Source organism: Peromyscus leucopus, chromosome 4 (genome assembly GCF_004664715.2).
Source record: "Peromyscus leucopus breed LL Stock chromosome 4, UCI_PerLeu_2.1, whole genome shotgun sequence".
Classification (NCBI taxonomy): Eukaryota; Metazoa; Chordata; class Mammalia; order Rodentia; family Cricetidae; genus Peromyscus; species Peromyscus leucopus.
Window position 1 is genome coordinate 133,494,246 of NC_051066.1, and position 14,432 is coordinate 133,508,677.

The 14,432-nt window shown below is 52.1% G+C and overlaps 1 protein-coding gene across 1 annotated transcript; it reads left to right on the forward strand.

Annotated features, from left to right (window-relative positions):
- The first annotated feature begins 1,086 nt into the window (after positions 1–1,086).
- Tldc2 (TBC/LysM-associated domain containing 2) lies at positions 1,087–14,319 on the forward strand. The gene is made up of 7 exons (XM_028855613.2): positions 1,087–1,472; positions 3,524–3,610; positions 4,945–5,109; positions 5,650–5,802; positions 8,889–8,984; positions 12,818–12,891; positions 13,943–14,319. Exons 2-7 carry the CDS (start codon positions 3,578–3,580, stop codon positions 14,076–14,078), a joined length of 657 nt encoding a protein of 218 aa, XP_028711446.1. The 5' UTR covers positions 1,087–1,472; positions 3,524–3,577; the 3' UTR covers positions 14,079–14,319.
- The last annotated feature ends 113 nt before the right edge of the window (positions 14,320–14,432 follow it).

Genomic DNA, 14,432 nt, shown 5'->3' on the forward strand with positions numbered 1-14,432 from the left:
TGAAAGGGGCTGTGCAAGGTCTGGGGGGGGAGAGAGGTGAGGGGAGCTTCAAGGAGTCCAGTGGGGGCGTCTCTGAAGGTAACCTGGCAAGGGATGTTCCTGTCAGATCACATACTGGACCTTCCAGACATGAGGACACAGAACGGGACAGTCAGGCAAACCTCACTGGTCAGTCAGAGCGCTTGGTGGTCAGGTGTTGAATGGGGGAGGGGATGCAGAAGGCAGTGGGGGGGTGGGGGCAGGTGCATTGGTGCACATCTTTAATCCCAGCACTGGGGAGGCAGAGGCTACAGGATCTCTGGGATTTCAAGGTCAGCCTGGTCTACAAAGCTAGTCCCAGGCCAGCCAGGGCTGCATAGTGAGAACCTGTCTCAAAAAATTAAAATTTAAATTATTTAAAAAAAAAAAAAAAAAAAAAGGTGGGCTAAAGAGAGGAGGAAGCGCCAGGCCTGTGCCCTGAGCTGTTTACAGCTCAAACACCCATTGCTACAGCCATGTTTGAGGTGACAACAGGCCCTTCACTTTCCTGTTTTCCCTACAATAGAAGTCCACAGGCATGCCACACTTCCTGGAGGGAAAGCTACCCTAGGTCTTGAGGCCCAAGTCACATGATGGCCATCAGGACAGTCTTCTAGCTGTGTGGAGATGGACTGAACTACATGGCTTAGTGAGCTCATCGGCCCAGCATGCTTTTCAGGGCTTCCTGGCCTGGTGGGGTACTCACTTTGAAGGCCCTCCCAAGTCTGAGTCCTGTGACTGAAAAATATAGCAGTTCTCGCAGTCCTCCTGGGAACCAAAGATAGGGAAGTTACCCCACGGGCAGGGTGCTCACTGTGTGCCAGACACTGTGCGCTTCCTGCGAGAGACCTTGCCAAATGTACCCCAGGCCAATGAGGAAAGTCCTTATCCCACCTGGGAGGGAGCAGAGTTCAGACCTGGGATCCCTACAGCTTGGGGTGGTTCATGAGAACCCACAGTTGGGCCCTTTCTTGTGCCAATTGTATATCACAGATTCTAACCTTAACTGAGAGGACTGGCCTCCATGGAGGGCATCAGGAAACAAATGGCATTCAGGAGCCAGTGAAAAGCAGGTTGGGGCACAAAACCTGGTGTATCTCCCCTCTTCGGGCTGATGGTGACAGCTAGGGACCTGGGGGCGTCGATAAGGTCTTTTAGCGTGTTTGTGGGGTTTGAGTTTCTGATGTAGGGTAATCATTGGCACCTTTCCAGTTGGAGCTGGCTTGGCATGGGGCCAGGCCCGCCGCCTTGGGGCAGGTACAAAAAGCAGGGAGAAGGGTCGGAGCCAGGACCATGCAGAGACACTAGTCACACACAGAGGACAGGAGTTGGGACCAAAGTCGCTGTGTCCAGACAGCGGGATAGACAGGCCATTCTGGGTGTGGCCTTCCCTTTGCGGGATCGGAAAGATCATCGGTGGACGAGCTGCAGGAGGGTTGGCGGGGATTGCTGGGGTGAGTGCCTTCAGCCATGTCTTCCCCACCTTTCCCTTCCCCCACTGTTCCTCGCCTCATGTGACTGAGGACCCCAAGTGGAGGACCAGTGGCCTCTTATCAGGGATTGGACACCTGGTCTCCCCGAGAGGCAGGTCTAATAAATACTGGCATTTATCCAACTGCATCAAATGTCAGGTGCTAGGGGTTACCACACAGAATTGAGCACAGAGAGGGAGGACGGAGGCTGAGCATCCCGGTCCTTGGGTGTTATCTTCATTTCTGAAGAGAGAGATGCTAGTGCTTACAGAGGAGGAGAGTGGGGTCACTTGCCCAAGGTTGCATAACCGGATAAGAAGTAAATCTCTCTCTCTCTCTCTTCCTCCCTCCCCATCTTCCTTTCCCTCCCTCTCCCCCCTCTTTCTTGTCTCCCTCTCCCCCTTTTCCCAGGTCCTTGTGCACACTGGGAATAAGCTACCCTGGAGGGGAGGGGCCTGTGTTGAGTTAAGAGTGGATGCGTGTGTGTGTGTGTGTGTGTGGGGGGGGGGGGGGGGTGATTGGCCACTACCACCGAGCTGTAGACAGTCTGTGCTCTTTTTCTCCCTTCCCTTCCCTTCCTTCCCCTTCATTTCCTTTTCTTCTTTCTCTTCTTCTCCCTCCCCTTTCCCTTCCTCCCTCCCCTCCTTCTCTTCCTCCCTCCCTTTCCCTTTCTTTCTCTCTCATTTTCTTTTTTCGAGACAGGGTTTCTCTGTGTAGCTTTGCACCTTTTCTAGAACTCACTTGGTAGCCCAGGCTGGCCTCGAACTCACAGAGATCCGCCTGGCTCTGGCTCTGGCTCCTGAGTACTGAGATTAAAGGTGTGCGCCACCACCGCCCGGCCCCCTTTCTTTCTCTTTATACTAGAGATGGGCTCCAGAGCCTCATGCATGCTAAATAAGCACCTACTACTGAGCTACACCTTTGGGCAAAACTACATCCTTAAAAGGCCGGTTCTTTTGGTCTGGGCACGCCCCTTCAGGCTTTTGCTGCTGCGTGCTCTTTGGCTTTGAGAGGGACATGAATTGCTGGCTGTCAGTCCTGGAAAGTCTTTTGAGGTTTCCTGTCCTGGGAGTTAAATGTCATATAGAGGGGCAGTGAGGTGGCGTGGGTGAAAGTGCTTACCATGCAAGCCTGAGGACCTGAGTTCAAATCTTGGAACCCACATAAAGGTGGAAGGAGAGAGTTGACTTCTAACAGTTCCCCTCCAGCCTCCATGCATGTGCTTTGGTTGGTTCTTGCCTACACAGAACTTTTTCTTTTCTTTTCTTTCTTTCTTTCTTTCTTTCTTTCTTTCTTTCTTTCTTTCTTTCTTTCTTTTTTTTTTTTTTTTTTTTTGAGATAGGGTCTCATTGTGTAGTCCTGGCTCACCTGAAACTCTATATGAAGACTAGGTTGGCCTTGAATTCACAGAGCTCTACCTGCCTCTGCCTCTCGAGTACTGGTATTAAGTGTGTGCACTACCACTCCTGGCTTACAATAATTTTTTTTTTTTTTTTTTTTTTTGGTTTTTGGAGACAGGGTTTCTCTGCGTAGCTTTGCGCCTTTCCTGGAGCTCACTTGGTAGCCCAGGCTGGCCTCGAACTCACAGAGATCCGCCTGGCTCTGCCTCCCGAGTGCTGGGATTAAAGGCGTGCGCCACCACCGCCCGGCTAACAATAATTTTTAATGTTACATACTGAGTGATTAAGGCCTGGGGTGCAAATGATTTTATTCTCAGTCATTCATGGAATCAGGGGTCCTGGATCCCTCGTCAGGACCTTAGATATCCTACAAAAGAATCGATGTGTCTAGGCCAGACTGTTAGAAGAAACTGAAGTGGCCAGAATTCACAGCTGGAATTTACTGTGTCTGGCTAACGTGGTAGATGCTAACTGCCCATGAGGCCTTGAGTGTCTGTCCAGTGGCTCACAGACCCACCCAGCGGCCACTTGGCCGGGTAATCACAGGTGAGAGGGGGCAAAGGGCAGTTGGGTAGGCACGGAGCCAGTGGGGAGTGCCCAGGCACCTCCTCACTGCTGGCTTTGCCCTTGCAGCGTTTCCTCCCTCAGGGCCCAGGACTGTCCCTTGTCCCGGGCTGTGACAGGAGAATGAAAGGCCGGAGATGGCGGTACACTCAGCTGGTAAGGGCTCAGCACTGGGCTGCCGCCGTGGGGTCACTTGGGAGGGGGATGAGATCTCTAGCAGGGAGGGGCATGGGCTAGGCTGGAGGGTGTGTGTGTGTGTGTGTGTGTGTGGTGTGTGTGTGTGTGTGTGTGTGTGTGTGTGTGTGTGTGTGTCTGTGTGTGTCTGTGTGTGTCTGTGTGTGTCTGTGTTTACCCCTCTCAAAGTCCTTCCCAGCTGGCTGGGGCTTTAAAGCAAGGGCTGATTGAGGACTTAGAGCAACCTTTAGGTGCCAAGACTCCCCCCCCCCCAGCCAAAGTGGATAGACCACTGTTGCTGACCCTTTGGGGGGACTATTCCAAGGTGAGGATCCCTCCAGGTCTGAGCCTGAGTAATGGAGGAGGTAAGGAGGGAGCATTATCGGGCATTCCTTCCCAGATGGGTGTCTCCTTCTATGATGAGCTTTATGTTATTGTGTACAGGCCTGCTCACATGTGTGAACACACACACTCAAACACTCCATCGTAGAGTTTGGAGGCTCAATTAAGTGAATGGGAATGACCACACTAGCATCCATGCCCACTGATACCCACGTGAATATATATAACCCCAGCTCCCCCTCAAAGCACACTGACAGTCAACACACCAATCTGCCCTGTACACCTGCTCTCACCAATCTGCCCTGTGCGTCTGTTCTCACCAACCTGCCCACACACACACCTCTATTTCAAGCAACATACAACTCACGTGGGCGAACACATACTTTGCGGGGAGCTAGGTGTGACTGCACACATCTCCTCACTGACTGAGTGTGAATCCCAGAGCTCTCTATACAATGTAGAGATCAGTGGTACCTTCTCAGGATACAGGGAGAATTCGAAGACACCATTCACAGCATGCTCATCACGCAGGCCTGCTCAGAGTTCCAGACCATGCCAATATCAGCCATTCCTGTGATCAGTATTGTTGTAGCCACTATTTCATGTTCAAATGTACACAACTGCAGAACCAGACTTCTACCTGCCCTTCTGCCCTCTTCCAGGCTTAGAGCGTGGAGCCTGGTGCTTGCCCTGGGGCTAGAGCAAACTGGCAACGGATGATGGTGCCCACCTGAGTGGCACTGTGAGTGCCTTTGCCCACCCCACTTCCTTTGCTAGCAGCAGCCAGCCGGGAGGAAGCAGGTTGCAGGCAGGGACAGAGTTTTGCTTGTGGTGGGTGCTTCCCAGCCCTGCTGAGCCGGGCTTGCAGGGGTCTGGGCAGGGGCCAAGGCAGCCCTGGCTTTTGAGCGCAGGATATGATGACAGCTGGCGCCCCTGCATCCTTCAATCCACCAAGCTTCTTTGTGTCTTTACAGCCCACCCAGGTGGAGGACACCCTGTCTGGGGAGGAGGGCGAGGAGGAGGAAGAGGAGGAGGAGGAGGAGGAAGAGGAGGCAGTCCCAGCCCCAGCCCCTCAGGGCCCCGTGGAGCCTCAGCTGACAGAAGCCAGCCAGGTCCTGGGTGCCTCAGAGATTAGGCAGGTTCGGGCACATTCTCTGGAGTAGGACTTCAGCCCTGCACCTCTTCCCTGTACCAGCCCCACCCAGAGGCGCTGGAGTCACGGCTGGCTGCTGTGTCCCCAGACCAGTGTCACCTTGAATCAATCATGCTTCCTCCCTGGGCTTCGCCGTCCTCTCTCGTCACACTAGTGGCCCCTTCTCACTGGGTAGCGCTGGGGAAGGTTAGCAAGGGTGACATGGGTCCTGGGCACTAAAGCCAGAGCTGGGGTGGGGCAGACACATAAAGGAGTCCCAGGAGGAAGGGTTCAGCCTCCCTTCTGTCCTCTGAGGACCAGTGACCAAGGCGAGGTCCCAGAGATCTGCCCTGGCTTGGAATGCTGGCTCTGCCATCTACTCTCCATTGCCCCGAACCTCAGTTTTCCCATCCCCAAACTGGGAACACAAACAGCCCCAAAGGCTATATCTAATGGGCGCAGAGCCTTTGAACAAAGTAAAAGGCTGAGGGGTGGGAGGGGGGAAGATGGAGGCAATCCCGCCACTCAGCTCTAGCTCTGCCTCCAGCTCAGTCTCCACCTACCCCCAAGAGTCGCTGGCCACCCCTGGAGTCTGGTCTTCTGCACATCAAGGGACGGCTTTAGTCTTCGGAGACTATACCGGCAGATGGAGGGTCACAGTGGGCCAGTACTGCTGGTGCTGAGAGACCAGGATGGGCAGGTGAGCTGGGACAGGGCATGGGGGCTCCAGCCAGGCCAGTGGGTACTGCCCAGGGCAGAGCGAGATGCAAGGAGGTAGAGATGACCGGCTATATCACCTATGAGGCACACTGATGGCGGCACTTGGACCTGTCCCACTTGGAGCTTTATCTGCTCACTCATGTGTCTGAAGTCACTTTTGTGTGCCAGGTTAGGTGATGTGGAGAAGAGCGGAATCAAGCCAGAAATGGTCCCGCACACTTAGAGTTAATGGTCTAATTTCTTGTGTGTGTAAAGGGTGGGTGGTGGGGCATTGAGCAACCAGCCACTGAGGCCATGCAAGACTGCATCCTTACGTTTACAAGCACAAGACCATGGATGGGTTGCTTTGATTTATTTTCAGACAGGGTCTCACTGACTAAAACACAAACAGGCTCCGAATCCTGTATGTTGCCTATGCTGACCTTGCACTCCAGATCCTCCTGCCTCAGTCTCCCCAGTGCTAAGTACAGGCAGATGTCATCGCCTCTGGCTCTCACAGAAGTCAAGCAGATGATCTACATCTAAATGATGGATGCATATTTTGAAAACATCCCCAGCTGGCGGGGAGGAATGGATTGGAGGAAATCAGAGGGGACCACCAAGGCAGTTCCTACACGCCCCAAGAGGAACTCGGACAGCTCTGCCTGAAGTCCATGTGGTCACTCTAACAATAGAATTTCTGGCAGGTTCTCCATGCAGAAGGTGGACGGGATTGAAAGCTGGTTTCAGATAATCCTCTATAGAAGGAACAGAGCTGGAAGATCTCAAGGGTCCCCACATAGACAGGAGTCTCTCTGGGAAGACTTTGTGCTTGAGAGCCAAGAAACTCACCCTGTTCAGAGCGAGCCCCTTCTGTGGCAGAGAACTATGTACTATGGGAAGTTTCTCCTAGCATTAGGTCTAAATCCTGCATCCCATGGCTCCCCTGTGCAGGACTGTGAGGATTCGCACCCCAACCCCAGGAGCCATCCCTCAGAAGGACGGTGTCAACCAGACAAATAGCAGGCAGGCGAGAAGCAAGATGCAGAAGCACAGTTATCAAGTGTGTTGTTTGCTCTTTAAAGCAGGGTGTGAGGCACATTCTTGAGATAATCGGGGACAATTGAGTACACAATGATACAAAGAGATAATACCAGGTATTGGGATTATATTGTTAGCAATCCATGGAGTCTGCTTAATGATCAAAGGAATTTATTTGGGGGTTAACTCACAAGACAGAATAAAGGAATTTGTTGCAGGATCCCGGAAGGGTGAGGCATGGTCCAACACTGTTCTCAGCATCCAAAACCACAAGGTAGCGAAGAGAGAGCTGTGTATATGCATCCCAGGTCTTAAGCCCCTCCCTCCCCCACACTGCGGCCACGCCTCAGGGGCATGTACCTCAAAATCATAGATGTAACAGTTACCTGCTACCTCAAGAGGGGTGGTTCTTCAGGGCATGGCTCAAACAGCTCCCACTACAACCAGGATTATTGTTAGCATGGGGGTTATAGAAGGGTAAGCCCCATTCTTGGAAGGTGTTGTATTAGGAATGAAGGATCATTGTAGCTGGACTTTTCCACAGCTGCTCAGACTCAAATAAACACACAGACTCTTTTATTAATTAAAACTGTTTGGCCTAATGGCTCAGGCTTCTTGCTAGCTAGATCTTACACTTAAATTAACCCATAATTCTTATTTATGTTTAGCCACATGGCTTGGTACCTTTTCCTAGTTCTGCCTTCACATCTTGCTTCTCATGGCAGTGGCGGCTGGCAGCGTCTCCTGACTCAGCCTTCCACTTCCCAGAAATCTCCTCTCTGCTTATCCTGCCTACACTATACTTCCTGTCTGGCCACTGGCCAATCAGCATTTTATTTATCAATCATCAATCAGAGCAACACATCTCACAGCATACAGAAAGACATCCCCAGCAGATCATAGCAGTCAAGTGGGTCTGAGAACCATAAAGAGAAAAAGCTAGCATGGGAACTAGAGCAAGCTCCCTGTTGGGTCTAAGCTGCAAGGAAGCTGTACTTGTTTTGAACTTTAAGAAGTAAATTTTTGGTGGTGCTGGGGTTGAGCCTAGGACCTTGCACATGCCCGGCCAGCGTTCTACCAACGGCCATACACCCCCAGCCCTGTGCACTTCTGTACACTTGAGGTTGGTGCAGAAAAGCAAGAAGGAACAGTTTATGTGTGGGGTGTCAGTACGTCGGAAAGTCTGCGCACTGGCATTGGACAGGTGCCAAGAGGAAGTGACAGAAGTCATCTCGGGGAGGAAGAAGGAGATTTGACTGTGGCTTATTTCATTTTCTTTCTGCTTGTGTATGATTGCCAGTTCTTCTAGAAGCAATACTCGTATGAAATAAGTATATTTGGGGCTGAGATGATGGTTCCGTCAGTAAAGTATCTGCCATGCAAGGATGAGGACCTGAGTTCAATTCCCAGCAGCCATGTAAAAAGCCGGGTGTGGTAGGAAGTGTCTGTAACCCCAGCACTGGGAGGCAGACACAGGAAGACCCTGGAGCTTGCTGATTAGCCAGTCTCGTTGGTCAGTTCCAGATTTAGAGCCTGTCTGAAAAAATAACATGGAAGGCAATAGAGGAAATAGTCCATATTGGCCTCTGGCTTCTATATGCATGGGAACATGTGTGTGTGTGTGCACACCTATGCACACACATGAACATATTCCCATTCATACAATACAGACATACAAAGTATATTTAAGAAAAGGCAGGCTGGCCATGGCACATGCCTGAAAAGGCTCTCATGGAATTAAGCTCTGAGTCAGCCTTGGTTACACAGAAGGACCCTGAAGAAGGAAAGAGGAGAGGAAAGAGAGGGAGGGAGGGAGAGAGAAAGCGAGGGAGAGCAGAGAGTCAGGACGCTTCAGGGGAGGCAGCCAGCAAGGGCTCTTCCTGTGGAGGGTGGGAAAGAGGGCAGGCTGGTAGCCTTGGAGACTCCCTATCCCCAGCTTTACACCCAGCCCCCCTGGAGCCCTGGAGGCTGAGTTACCCTTGCAAGCCTGGTGAAGGTGGCTGGTAGACTCCTAGCTCCTTTCTTGCACTGGTCTCTGTTTTCCAGATGTTTGGCGCCTTCTCCTCCTCAGCTATCCGGCTCAGCAAAGGCTTCTATGGCACTGGCGAGACATTCCTCTTCTCATTCTCTCCACAGCTGAAGGTGAGGTTCCCACTTTCTGTCATGGAGGAAGGCTATGACAGGTCACAGCTCTGGGGATGCTAGCAGCTCCCAGCTTCAGTCCCCATGCTGGGCTGCCTCCTGTCCACTTCTCCACAGGGCAATGGTGGGCATGGAAGTGCCCTTAGCTGCCCATCAAGATCTCCAGAAACCATGAGCTGATTGAGCAAGGGCGGCATACTGTTCTGCACAGGCGGGAAAGGACAAGATGGGTTCTCGTGCAGGTAGACCTGAGGTGTAGGAGGAGGAGGAGGGTATGTCCAGTGGCTTCTTGTGAGGTATGCACATGAAGGCTGGAGGAGAGAGGAATCACACAGTCCCTCTGCGTGAGAAGAGGAGCCCAGAGAGCATGCCAGTCCGGTCGTGGCAGGAAGAGGCCATCTCTGCCCTGTCCTATTCTCAGCAGGGTAAGGCTCTCCCTTGGCCAGGCTTGTACCAGAGCAGCCGGTGTTCTCAGACCCAGCTCTTGGCAGGCCCCCTTCACAGGAAAAACAGTGGGGGACGGGTAGGACAGAGTGAAAATACCGAGTGGCCCACAGAGCCTAGAGTGGGCCGGAGGCCAGCGAAGCCAGAGGGAATGAAGGGCGAACAAAGGAGGGGTCTCCTTGAGGGCAAATACTTGGAGCAGTGGCAACCGAAGGAGTGGGCAGCTGGAGAGGGACATCCGGAATGAACTGGAGGGGCTCCTTGCACTCCTTGCTAAGGACAAGAGCCAGATGTGACCATGAAGACAGCAGCTGGAGACTGCAATTGAGGAAGAAATGGGCAGAGGAGACGGGCAGATGGACCCACGAAGCTCACTAGGGAGCTGGGAAAGAATAGGGAGAGTGATTTCAGCGCTCGGGTCCCCCAAGTGGAAAGAGATCAGTGACAGGCACAGGTGACTGGAACTTCAGAGGCCAGAAGCTGCTGAAGAGCTGGGGCTTTTGAAGGCGGGAGACAGAGTCCCAAACATCTGCCATATAAATATTCTCTGTCACTGGGTTGTTGGCTTAACTGAAGCTGCCGAGTGTGCGTGATAGGCAGAGCATGCAATGTTTACCATAAATAGTCATGATAGTAACTCAGGGGTCTGCATTTATCACCTCACAAAATGGCACATTTAGTTATTGAAAAAAAACAAAACCCACAGGTCACTGGGCAGTGGTGGCGCACACAATTAATCCCAGTACTCAGGAGGCAGAGGCAGGTGGATCTCTGTGAGTTCAAGGCCAGCCTGGTCTACAGAGTGAGCTCCAGGATAGTCAGGGCTGTTACACAGAGAAACCCTGTCTCAGGGGTTAAAAAAAAAAATCCCACATGTGCATGCTGTCATCATTGCCACATCTTACAGATGAGGGAACCGAGGCACGGAGAGGTTGGCTAACACGCCCAGCTCAGTCGGTGGTGAAGGGAGATATGGAAACCAGCGCCAGAGTGTGAATTCAGGCAAGGCACTCTGGAGGCAGAGGATGGGGGGACGAGTGCACATGTAGGAAGCACCAATGCAGGAAGGAACCACAACGGTTGCTGAGGTCAGTGTGTGAGGTAGGACGTGTATTTGCTTAGTGTGTCCTTGAGAGCTATTTGTTCACACTTGTTTGATGGAGAACCAGTTCTGGATGCTTTCGTTTGCTATTAGAGGTCTCCCCTCCAATGCACAGACACCTGAAAACACTCTGCCACACTGTCATCTAGTCTCACACCAAGATGGTCACCGGGGTGTGGACGGCCTTGCCAATGACAAAAATACCTGGTCTCGCTGGGCAGCGGTGGCGCACGCCTTTAATCCCAGCACTTGGGAGGCAGAGCCAGGTGGATCTCTGTGAGTTCAAGGCCAGCTGGGTCTACAAAGTGAGTCCCAGGACAGGCTCCAAAGTTACACAGAGAAACCCCATCTCGAAAAAACAAAACAAAACAAAACAAAACCCTGGTCTGTTGCACAGCCTCCATCACTGCAAGGTACCTTCCCTTCTTGGGAGAGAGGTAGAGGGGTCAGTTACGCAGGGTCACCAAGCCTGTAGGCTGACCGTCACCACCTTCCTTCCTGCAGCACGTACTGCTGTTGGAGCCTCCTGCTAGTTCCTATGCTCAGAGCTGGGGATTTGGTTATCTTCGCTGACCACCCCTGCTTCCTCTGTGGCTTCTCTCATGCCATCCATATACTGATGGCTCTTCCCTGACCCCTTTCTAATAGTGGGTATTTATTTTTCCCACCACTTTGCCCCAGCAACGCAAACATACAGGCCCACGCCTGCCTCAGGGCCTTTGCATGTGCTATTCTACTCAGCACACCCTCCCATTGACGCGTCAGGACTGCCCTACTGTGCCCCACTGTAGCCATTGCAGGGACTGACTATTTTATTTTAAATGACCATTCCCTGAAAACTTTATTGCCTCTCTGCCTGTCGCTCCTCACTAGTGTTTCTAACATACCATTTCTCTTATTTATCTGTCTCCTCCTGAAATGTCATACGAGGCAGATGTTTTTGTTCATTATGTCCACTGTTCTACCCAATGCCTAGTACGTGAGTGCTAAAAAAATCATTATTACATGAAACCCATCATTTCCAAGGGATCACTGTCACCCCAGCCTGTAAGAATTCCATACACTGAAAACCTTAATCCTTGGCTGTGCCTGGCCTGGCGCTCTTCATGAATTCCCAGCGCTTGCACACGTAACTGCTGTCCAAGCAACACCACCAACTTCGTCTTAGTGTCTTTTGTAGCAATGTTTATCTTGCTCTTTGAAATCAGGAGGACATGTCCTTGGAGAGAGCAGAGGAAGTGCGGAAGTGCTAGGCAACCCTGGCTTCTTGAGGTCACTGTTCACTTTATCTCATCCCTTCGCAGCTTGCTTCTTTGTCTTTTTCTATTTCTCTGGGTGGGGGGGAGGTTGGGGGTTTGCTCTTAGCATTTGTGACATCTAATTACAGGAAGCAACATACTATACTTTTCTGGCCCTTTAAAAGCCCTTTTATTGCCTAATTTGGCTCTTTGAATATTCACTCTTCCATTTCAGAGTCTAGCAGGGCATCTGGGCAGTTCTCCTGGAATTTACATTGTAGTGGGGTAGATAGACAAGACACACCACTACAGGAATGGAGGCGTCTCAGAGAGGTAGAGGCTCTCTGTAATGACACTCAGTCTCTAGGGTAGGAAGTGACCCTTGAGGATGGAGATGTGGGGAGCTGCGGTGGAGGGGTCTGAACGTAGGAAGGCCCTAAGGCATGAGCACTTTCACATGCTGGTGAACAGAAAGGTCAGTGTGGCTCAGTCAGCAAGAGAAGGAGAGGGTACAAGGAAAAGGGATGGCGGCAGGTGCACTCGGGCTGGAGGACTGGGTTCTGTCTCCTTCACAGTGGAGAATGTCAGAAGGCTTTAGGTAGAAGACTTAAAGTGTGATTTAGGGTTGGGATGGGCCATTCAGGTCACTATGGAGAGGGCTGTGGGCAGTATATGATGGGAGGCAAGGCCAGCAGGAGGCTGTGACCCAGAGGGTGGGGCAGAGAAGTCACAGGAGGTCATGGTGAGTCTTACTAGCCTGCAGGTCATGGGATAGGTTTGCTGGGAGACAGTTCCGCCCAACTCCAGGCCTGGCCTTTCTCCCTCCTCTTTCCATCTTTGAAAGCAGGAAGCCTCGGAGGTTTTGTTTTACTGCTGGCATGAAGGTGCCGCTAGGATGTAGGGGATCCAAAGCAGAGAGAATAGGGGTGGAGCCCAAGGAAACTGAAATCTTACTCCCTGGGCCCAGGAGCGTCTGCTCCCTGCACAACACTGCCACCACGTGGATTGGAGTCAGACTGCAAGTGACCCAGCCTTTCCTTTTCACCCAGGTCTTTAAGTGGACAGGAAATAACTCTTTCTTCGTGAAAGGAGACCTGGACTCACTGATGATGGGCAGTGGAAGGTGTGTGTCTCTGTCCCGTGTCCGTCCCCCCCCCCCCCCCGCGCGTCTTGGGATGGCTTGTTTTCCTCTTCTAAGGGTGTCGCAGGAGGAACGGGCAGGCTGAGTCTTTCAGGCTGACTTCGGTGCCCTCTAGCATCAGCCCCATGGCCCATCCCCAGAGGCCCACACTCAACCATCCCTCCTCTAGGTCAAGTGAGGAGAGTGGGCCAACTGGCTAGTGTCATCATGGTCTGAACTGACTCTGGGAATGTCCACGTGGATGAGGTTATAGTCACGAGATGGGAAAGGCCCAGATTTCCGAGTCCCATGGGACATGGCTCATTAAAGACCCGCATCTAGCTAAGAACGCAGCCTGTGTCTGTGGACAGGAGCGGGAGCGGGTTAGGAACAAAGATGGAGGGTAGCCCCACCCGCTGTGACCTCCACACGGAAGCACATTAAGTTATACCTAAACATTCCTCAATCAGCACAGCTCCATGGAGAGGCAGCAGGGCACAGGACACACCAACCATTGATTATTAATTCACTTCCTGCTTCCAGCCTAGGTTTTCTATCAAACGTGAGGATTAGAATGTTCCAAAACTGGACTGAGGTGATGGCTGTACCACTGTATATAGTTATTAAAACCAATAGGTTGTTTTAAAAAAATGCTCTGGATGCTATAGGGCACATGAGGAGATCCCAAATCCTGGATAAATTGGTATATGGGATGGAACTATGATGATGATGGTGGTCAGTCCCACAGGCCTACCATATGCTACAACTGTGCCAAGATTTCCTTTCCTGATGTGCGTGCATGCGTGCATGCGTGCATGTGTGTGTACGTGTGTGAGTGACCTTGGGTGTGTTCCACGGTCTATCTCTCACTGACTGGCTAGATCGGCTGACCGGCAAGCTCTGCCCCCCCCCCCCCCCCCCCCGTACCAGGGCTGCAGAGGGAATGTGACCTGCCTGGCTTCTTATGTTGGTGCTGGGGGCAGGTCCTCACGCTTGCGTAGCAGACATTGCACCGACTGAGCCGTCTTTACAGCCTGTTTCCTCTTCTCTCTAGTGGCCAGTTTGGGCTGTGGTTGGACGGAGACTTGTACCACGGGGGAAGCTACCCCTGTGCTACCTTTAACAACGAAGTGCTGGCCCGGCAAGAGCAATTTCGCATCGAGGAGCTGGAGGCCTGGGTTCTGAGCTGACACCTCCCAGGACCAGAGATGCTCGGGTCTCTTTCGTATGCTGCCCAGGCCTTGCTCGCACAGGGCAGCCATTCTGCTTGACTCAGGGTGTTGGAGAACCCTCATGTGGACTGTGGCTCTCAGCCAGCCTCCTTATGGCCCAAAACCCCAGCGCAGGGATGGGCAGCCCCTGTTTCCCAGCAGAGTTGACTGTGAAGGCGTGAAAGACACTCTTGCTGAAGAAGCATGAAATTTGTCTTTACAGGATTTGACAGTTCCTAGAGAACCCAGAAGAAGACCAACAAAACAAAACAAAAGACCCATAGAACAACAAACAGCTGCCTCCCCAATAACATTTCCACATCCTTCCAAGCA

Excerpts from the sequence above, each read along its gene's own strand:
- Tldc2 (XM_028855613.2), top strand. The coding sequence starts at position 3,578 with ATGAAAGGCCGGAGATGGCGGTACACTCAGCTG. Across the intron at positions 5,803-8,888 it reads TGAGAGACCAGGATGGGCAG|ATGTTTGGCGCCTTCTCCTC; the intron begins GTGAGCTGGGAC and ends TCTGTTTTCCAG. Across the intron at positions 12,892-13,942 it reads CTGATGATGGGCAGTGGAAG|TGGCCAGTTTGGGCTGTGGT; the intron begins GTGTGTGTCTCT and ends TCTTCTCTCTAG.